We start from the raw sequence: 8,685 nt of genomic DNA, 5'->3' as shown, positions 1-8,685 counted from the left end.
TTTCACCTTTATTTTTATTTATGCAGCGAGATGCATGCATTTTTTCAGCAAATTAATGAAACCTGGTCATAATGAAATATACACACTTTGTCATACTGAAACCAATCATTCCAAATGTCAACACCCCTACTTAAAATGGCTTCAGATTAGCTGTAATACGATGAGGCCGACTTGAAGCTAGACCTGTTTTTATATTCAATGTCTTAAATTAATGGAGAAACCTGGTAAAAAATTAATGAAATACCAATATGAAATTAAAACCGAGAGAATCTCAATAACATGTTTCATTAATTGAAAGAGATTCCTAATGTTGATGCTTCTTTTAACAAAAAAGACATCTCCACGAGCCAAAAAAAGCAAATACCAATATCCCAAAACTACCATTAGCATCTAAAAGTAAATACCAATATCCAAACAGCTACCATTAACATTTAAAAAACAACTAGTCAATTCCAAATCTACTCAATTCAACTTGCTTTTATTCCTTGTCGGCTGATTGTGTTGCTCGTTACGGGGCGCCATGTTCAACATTCCATTCACTTGCCTCGCATAATGTGTTCTAAAGTTAGGAGTCACGTTGATGTAATGACTAATGTACGACGAGAACCTTTCTCTGCAATCGTTGAACGATGCAAGGAGCATGGCCTTGCAATATCTCCCCATGTAAGTCTCCATGTGTCTCATCAGGAATACCCCCGAGTCATTAGTGGCCTGGGTTGTCTTCCATGGCAAGTCCAGCAAGCGCGTACTACGCTCCGTGATTATGAAATAAGACAGTTCGTCGAATCCCTTTGACATGAGACAAAAACCTAGATAATCCCTCTGCAAAACAGGTCAAGGGCGACGTAAGATCTTTTATGTCAGCCTTGGTCCATAAGAAAATTATGTCAAGACAAAATTCCATTGGTAAACTGGAATGTCAATGTAATCCAAATGTAAAAAGCCAATGATCAAACAAAGGTGCAAATGTCAGCAAATTTAAGCAAATGTTAGCACAGTTTGCAATTCACAAGCTCACACAACAGATATGCAAATTTCAGCAGATTTATCTCCTGATAAATGTCAACAAAAAATGCCAACATGTCAATTCATTGTCACAAAGTGTCAAACACATCCAACCATTTCCATACCAACAAATACCAACACAAATTGATAATACAATCAAAGTATGCATCCATGTTTCAGTACTTCAACAGAACGATGTAATTAAATGTCATAACACATGCCAACATGTCACTACCAGCAATATTAACACTAATTTATCATAAAATCAACGAACACATCCAAGTTTGAATACAGTTTCCACAATAAACTTACTAGTAAATCCAAGTCTCTTTCATATTTGGCCCGATCTGGAATACCGTTCTCGAGCACCACATGGTCTAGCACATCCGCAACCCCAGTCTTCAATTAAAAGCACACCAAATAGTAATGCCTCTTTGAATATATAGGGAAAAAAATATGCACATACCAATACAATTGTTTCAATATTCATTTTCAGGGAGTTCGCTTTTGGTTAAAAATGAGAACAAGTACCAAATCATGTTGTGTGATGTCAAAAGTTCCAGTGCCGTTGAATTGACCATCTATCTCATCACAGAATGTTGACGCAGCTTCAGATTTTTCCCAACTAGCTCTCCGTTCAACAACATTGTCTGACTGCAATCGTTACATATTGTCATTAGATAAAAAAATTAAAAAATTTACATTATATTAACAGTACACTCACTGTCGCAACCGTTGTGACAAATAATCTGTTGGGCTTCTGTGTTGATTTATACACCTCCATGCCATTCAGATGAGAAGCCCAAACATCGATAACTTCAGCGTCAACAGCCTCATGTGGCTTCAACGAGCTGAATTTCAGTTTAGTAACTTCCACCACATCATTGGAGTAAATAACATGATCCCTAGATTTCAACCATAAGTTATTCAAGTCGCTCACTTTCGTTAAACCAACTAAAAATTAATACAATTTTTTGCTTACGTCCACATGTAGGGCGTTGCAAGAAGGAATTGGTAACAATCCCTCTCTTCTCTAGTCCATGTTCGGCTGATATGCGTTGATGTTGAATCCTCTCTTCTCCCTATAGGCAGTTTGAGTTTCCTTGCTGGAGCAGGTTGTATTTCAGCATACGTGCTCTCTTCACGATTCATCTCTACATCTTGACGTACAGGTAATTTACCCGCATCAACGCCCCCCGTAACTGTTTGTGTTTCGAAAGCAGCATCACCTAGTTCAATGACTGCTTCCACGGCAGAGCAAACAGCTACGTATACTGCGTCGTGCTGCATCAGTAAAAATAGGGAAATATACAACGTCACTAACTGATGGCAAATGTCAACACCCCTACTTAGAGGCAACATTATTAATTTCACCTGTTTTACATACCTCCGACACAACATCACGCGCAATAGCACTAGCCACGTCGAGTGCATTCTCCTCATTCACAACCGTTCCTACTTGTGCAATAGCCACAGGCTCTTTGACTCCCACCTCTTTTCCAATGGCACTACCAGTAATAAAATCCAGACCCTCACCTCCCAAATCAGCAGCGTTCTCTCTGTCCTCGTCCTGGGATACAACTTCATCCCCACTAAAAAAAGATCGGCTGGCTCCCTTAGCTCGTACTCCGACACATCACCCTTCACGGAAAGTAAGATAGGATGATTGAGTAAGCAATCAAATTAAACCAAAAAAAAAGAAAAAATGGTGGCCATCAAACCTCTTCAACATTGGCTGTATTGTCTGTCTCTTGTTGACGCTCTGAATCATGGTGACAAGCGTCATCATCCTACAATGTATAAAAAAAATCACTTTCATTAAGTATATCAACATATATTTATCTAGGAAGTGTTTTTAAACAACAAATAATGTATAATATATACTTAACCTGGCTGGAATCAAACCCAAGGCTGAAGCTTGGGTATTCGTCTTTGTTTTCTAGTATATCCATTTCATCAGCCGCGTCCAACAAAGATTTCAAGGACTCTGACCAGTCTTCCACTGCACTATAGTGGGCAGACTGCGACTGCATCATTGACTCCACAGGGTCAAAGTCTTTTTCGTCCAATCTAAACGCCATCCTGAGAGTGTCACGTTATTCTAAAGTTGTCCTTATTGCTGATTTCTGGAGAAGCTTGGTTCAATTCCTTTGCCAGCATCTTGAAATCGTCACCTATGTGTTTGGTTGCCCCCCAAACACCCCTCATATACACCAATTCATCCGAAGCATATATCTCTTCAATAACATCTTCAGTAGCCGGTGGATGTACCACTTCTGTTGTCATTTCCGCACCACCCAGTTCATTCTCATCTAATTGTGAAGTCACTCGTCCAAGACCAAAATCATCTTCTTTCATTTCCTCTTCCTCTCTCTCCTTCAACAGTTCGGCCGTCCAGTCCTTTATCCTAGGAATGGCACGTGGCACACATCTCCTACGATGCACTACTCGATCGACGTAGAAGGCCTGCAGTAAATAACAAAATCGTTTCAAAAAAATGTCAACAACAAACCTAATTCAGATAAAAACAATGCTGTAAGCTCAGGGTCCAGACACGTCAACAACAGATACATATTCACACATAAGACCATGTCAACCAAATATCAACAAGTCGACGGCATTGATGCAATAAATGAAGGACATACCACTAGGAAAACTACTAGCCCGCTGAAAACTTTGGAGAGGAAATCGGGTTTGTAGGGCAGTTGGCCTTTAAAATTACGTAAATGTACCCATTTTGTTATCTCTTCCATATATGGGAAAAACGCCACCCACATTGGCGTTTTTTATTAGTGAAGACGCCACCCGCATTGGCGTTTTACCAGTTGAACCGTATGTCGGCGTATTTTATGGAAATACAGGTAAGTTAAAAAACGCCAACATGGTTGGCGTGTTACAAGAAAAAAAACGCCGACAGGATTGGCGTGTTAAGTAAATTAGAAACGCTGGATGAAATGGCGTATTTATATGAAGACGCCATCACGAATGGCGTTTTTCAATTAAACTATAGAGCAAATTAAACTGTGTGTGTGATTAACAAATTGGATGGGGTTTGATTTTCGTAGATTGTGCCGTAAAGGCTGTTCACACTATGCATTGGAAAGTGGGAGGGAGCCAAATCTTAAATCAAAATTTGTCACATCGCTCACATTTAATGAATGCCATCATTTAATTTGATTATAGTCCCAACATTTATCTTTCTGGATTTTTATACTATTCTCTTCATCATTTTGGTTGATCCATCTCACTAAATCTAGACATCCTTACGCAAATTGTTTATGAGTACGTTACGGACAATTTTATATAAAATCGGTTTAGATCAAAATAGTCATTTTATGTCAACATTTATAATTTACAATAATCTCTGTATCCTGTGTGAATATATATAGTCACATAGTACATTCTTTTCTTTTTAATTTATCCCCTATTAAGAGTTTATTTCGTAGTGATACAAATTTTACGAAATACTCCCTCCGTCCCTCACTAATTGCACTTATTTCTTTTCTGGGCGTCCCAAGTTATTTGCACTCTTTCCATTTTTAGTAACAATTTATACCTACAGCCGTAATTGTTGACTTTGTCTATCACTCATTCCTTAATCTCCGTGCCCAAAAGGAAATGTGCGAGTAGTGCGGGACGGAGAGAGTATTTAAAAAAATAAAAAAAAGTTATTGAAATATATGTCTCAATTTTAAATGAAATATGGCTGAAATAAGTTAGTAGAATGTGTGACCCTATTATCATTGATAGTAAAAATGAATTAAAACTCCTATTCATGAATGAACTAAAATGAAAAATCAAGACCCCTACTCCTATGCGTGAACGCATAGAGTATATAGTACTCCATCCGTCCCAACTAAGTTGGTACAAAACTTTTGGCATGTTCCAAAAAAAAATACTCCGTATGACTCAACTTTGTTGGGACGTCCCAAAAAGAAATACGACTCAACTTTGTTTGAGTTTATTGACGAAACGATTACATGTAAAAAAATCAAAGATGGTAGTTGACTCGATGTATTACATGACATTGTTGAAGTAGGTAAACGTTTTGTCTAGTATATTTCGTTTGTCACATTATACATAACTTCTCCCAAGTACGTGATTATGGTACAAATGAAAAAATATGTCAAAATTATTACAATTCATCATATTCTTTGAAGTTACAAAATTAACCAAAAATTGCTTGAACTTTGCAATTTTTTCAAATCTTAATCTCAATACATAAACCACAAATCTTACTGTCAATATGTATAGGTGATCAATGTAAACTGCAAAGTAACAAGTTCGTAGGTTTTTACTCTAACTTAAATTTTTATATGAAAAATGAAGTTTGTTTGCCAAATCATAACTCCACATATTTGGAAGTAGATCCATTTTGACGGAGTCAACTAGTGTCTCAACTACTTGTCCTATCTTCAACTAGCACTAGAACTAGTCATTATTACCCTCTCTCTCCCTCACCCTCTCTCTCTATTGACTTTCTCTCTCTTGCATCTCAGCTTATCGCTTCTTGCGTCTTATAATTGAAAAACGCCATTCGTGATGGCGTCTTCATATAAACACGCCATTCCATCCGGCGTTTCTAATTTACTAAACACGCCAACCCTATTGGCGTTTTTTTCTTGTAACACGCCAACCATGTTGGCGTTTTTTAACTTACATGTATTTCCATAAAATACGATGACATACGGTTCAACTGGTAAACGCCAATGCGGGTGGCGTCTTCACTAATAAAAAACGCCAATGTGGGTGGCGTTTTTTCCATATATGGAAGAGATAACAAAATGGGTACATTTACGTAATTTTAAAGGCCAACTGCCCTACAAACCCGATTTCCTCAAACTTTGGACTTGTTTTTCTTCCGCAGCTCGCGCGTCCTCAACAGATTGTCAACCAAGTACCTACACCAGGGGAGGTCTCAATGAGAGTAGTTTCCATCAGCAGTAGGAATATTTTCTTAAAAAGTGCCCCCCCCAAGTTTCTTGTAGCATCTTCGCTTCTAGGACCTTGGTCTGCAAAACATTTATATCAGCCTCCTCATCAAGTGGAATGGTTTCCAGGTATTTGATGCTTGTGTTTCTGTCACATCGATAAAATGTAATCCCCCATTTGGGAAACCAAAAAATAAGCTCGACGTCTTTCGTGTCAACAACTACCTCAACACCATTAGGCAGCATAAGACTGCACCGTAGGTGGTAAAAATTCTCTAATAGCCAATACGCTAAGGTTCCTAGAACAAAGGCCACATCATAGTCGAGTAGAACACCGAAGTCGAGCTGCCTGACAGCAGTTTTCTGTATTTCGTTCAGAGACTTCAGGATGCGCTGGAAAAAACGAGTAGTTCTCTTGATCCTCAACTGAGGTCTCTTGGCTTGTACAGGGACGCCAACAACAGATGTTGAAGGCTTTCCAGATAGTCTAGTCCGCTTCCCACTCGACTCGCCATCGTCTACTGCTTTCCTTTTTGCTAGACGTTTCGCTGATCAAATAGCAACCATCAATAAGTTACGTAAATGAAAAAAAAACATTCAAATCCTATAACAACATAGCAACAAAACACAACAACACCCCGACATGTTATTATCACCATGAAAATTAAAACAGATGACACGCTAAAAACAATGTCAACAGCACATTCCACCACCCATAGGCAATCTGTCACTCAAGCATGAAAACATATATTGAAAAACAAGCAATGTTGAACTCAATAGGATCAGCCAAACAAAGAGATAATACCATGTCAATTTCAATGTCACCAACATCTTATGTCCACATACCAGATCAAGTACAAATGTCAATGTCAACAGGATCAGAGACCAAGGACTGTTAATATCAATTTCACTTTTAATGTCAACGGGATCTTATCAAAGTTCCAAACTTGATGCATTCTTCACTAGAAACAACCGAAATAGAAAGTAGGTATTCATGTCGAACGATGTCAACTAGATCTTATTAAAAGAAAACAAACCAAAATCCACTTGAAATTTCAACTAAACTTTTCCAACACACAACTAAATACTCACATACACTTCAGAATGTCAGTAACACAACATCAACCAAAATTCAGAGTTCTACTAAACGAATTTTACTTGGTACTCTCCTTGCAACATAATTAACCACGCAAATAAAAAAAAGAAAACCGAACAAAGAGATTTAAGGTTTTCCCCTGAAAATCTGAAAAAAGAATCGGCCTAATCAGTGTTGATTTAAGGTTTTCCCCGGAAAAACATTTGAGTTCCTCAATAAAACGCAAAAAAAGTGTGAGTTTCTCAACATGTTCTAGGTTTTTGGCCAAACATACATACAAAAAACGAAATTGGATGTCAACAAGGAGTGAAAAAATAGTTATTGTCAACAAAAAACCAAAAACCCATGACTAAAAAATGTCACCACTTTTGAAAACTAGGGTTTTCAGTCGGAAAGCTCACCTTTGGATGACTTTGCTGCCGCTTGCCCCGGTCGCTTCACAGAACTCATTTCACCGCCGGAGAGGAGTCGCGTCAACACTGACGAGGAATTGCTTACTCCGCCGCTTCAAAGAGCGCCGATTGAGTGGAGTGGAAAGACGAAAAGTTGGAATGGATGGAAAGGACAGAGAGGGGACGTGAACAATGGTCGGGGCGTTGAAGAGACACAATTATCGGGATTGCATAATCTCAACAAAATTAATGATTTTGGCTGATTAATTTATTCTCTAAATTGCCTTTTGTTGACAGTTTTGTAGGAAATGTTGACATTAGAAATGTAAAATACACTAACCGTTGATTAATTGTATTAAGTGGGTAGGATTAAAGTTTGTATAGTTTGTATTATAGAGGGTTTGTAGATTATCATGACCATATATATATATATATATAAAATATATATATGGTCCTGTTAGGTCGAGATTTTTTAGCTTAATTGAGAATTGAGATACATTTTCAGCCACTCATCCACAACATTTTTGAAATGTTAACTACAAGTAGATTATGTCAACTCGGGGGTATTATCGTCTATAGTCTGCACATCAAATGTCAATAGCCTGTACATCAAATGTCAACAACTTATAGTTGACATTATATGTGTATAGTTGACATGAAATGTATATGTAGTTGACATTATATGTGTGTTTTTGACGTGAATTATATATGTAATTGACATGTATTGTATACATAGTTGGCATTATATGTGTGTAGTTGACATGAATTGTATATGTAGTTGAAAAAAATTAATAAAATTTAAAAAAATAATAAAATAAAAAAAAAATTAAAAATTAAAATAAAAGAAAGTATTTATTGAATAAAATGTACCATGAAATTACCATTCTGCCCTTTCATAAATAATTAATCTAAAAATATTTTCCATGTGGCAAATTCTGGACCACTCATTTAATAAAAATGAATGACTGATAATGCATCTCAATTCTCAATTAGACTAAAAAATCTCAATTGATCACGACCATATATATATATATATATATATATATATATATATGGATGTATTGTTTTCCTTTTTGTATCTTTTGTTCTTTGTTCTTTTTAATCCCAGCCCCACGATTTTGTCATCCAACGGTTAGATTGGTGCCACGTGTCATTTAATAATGCAGAATTTCAGTTGAATAATGCACCATTATAGTGTAATAATGCAGATTTTCAGTTGAATAATGCACACCGACTAATAATGCACCATTATAATATAATA

The 8,685-nt window shown here is 37.0% G+C and overlaps 2 protein-coding genes across 2 annotated transcripts; both read right to left on the bottom strand.

Moving 5' to 3' along the window:
* Nucleotides 1-352: 352 nt before the first annotated feature.
* LOC121767774 lies at nt 353-4,576 on the bottom strand. Its single transcript, XM_042164099.1, has 9 exons — nt 3,651-4,576; nt 2,895-3,471; nt 2,727-2,795; nt 2,393-2,646; nt 1,988-2,289; nt 1,730-1,910; nt 1,537-1,659; nt 1,318-1,404; nt 353-822 (listed from the first exon to the last, which is right to left on the bottom strand). The coding sequence occupies exons 5-9, from the start codon at nt 2,155-2,157 to the stop codon at nt 463-465; spliced, it is 921 nt and encodes a 306-aa protein (XP_042020033.1). The 5' UTR covers nt 2,158-2,289; nt 2,393-2,646; nt 2,727-2,795; nt 2,895-3,471; nt 3,651-4,576; the 3' UTR covers nt 353-462.
* A 1,120-nt stretch (nt 4,577-5,696) lies between these two features.
* On the bottom strand, nt 5,697-7,643 carry LOC121767500. Its single transcript, XM_042163782.1, has 2 exons — nt 7,434-7,643; nt 5,697-6,484 (listed from the first exon to the last, which is right to left on the bottom strand). The coding sequence occupies exons 1-2, from the start codon at nt 7,480-7,482 to the stop codon at nt 5,943-5,945; spliced, it is 591 nt and encodes a 196-aa protein (XP_042019716.1). The 5' UTR covers nt 7,483-7,643; the 3' UTR covers nt 5,697-5,942.
* Between the last annotated feature and the right edge of the window lie 1,042 nt (nt 7,644-8,685).

This window comes from Salvia splendens, chromosome 15 (genome assembly GCF_004379255.2).
Source record: "Salvia splendens isolate huo1 chromosome 15, SspV2, whole genome shotgun sequence".
NCBI classification, from domain to species: Eukaryota; Viridiplantae; Streptophyta; class Magnoliopsida; order Lamiales; family Lamiaceae; genus Salvia; species Salvia splendens.
The sequence above is the reverse complement of the archived record's forward strand: the minus strand, read 5'-3'. Positions and strand labels throughout refer to the sequence as shown.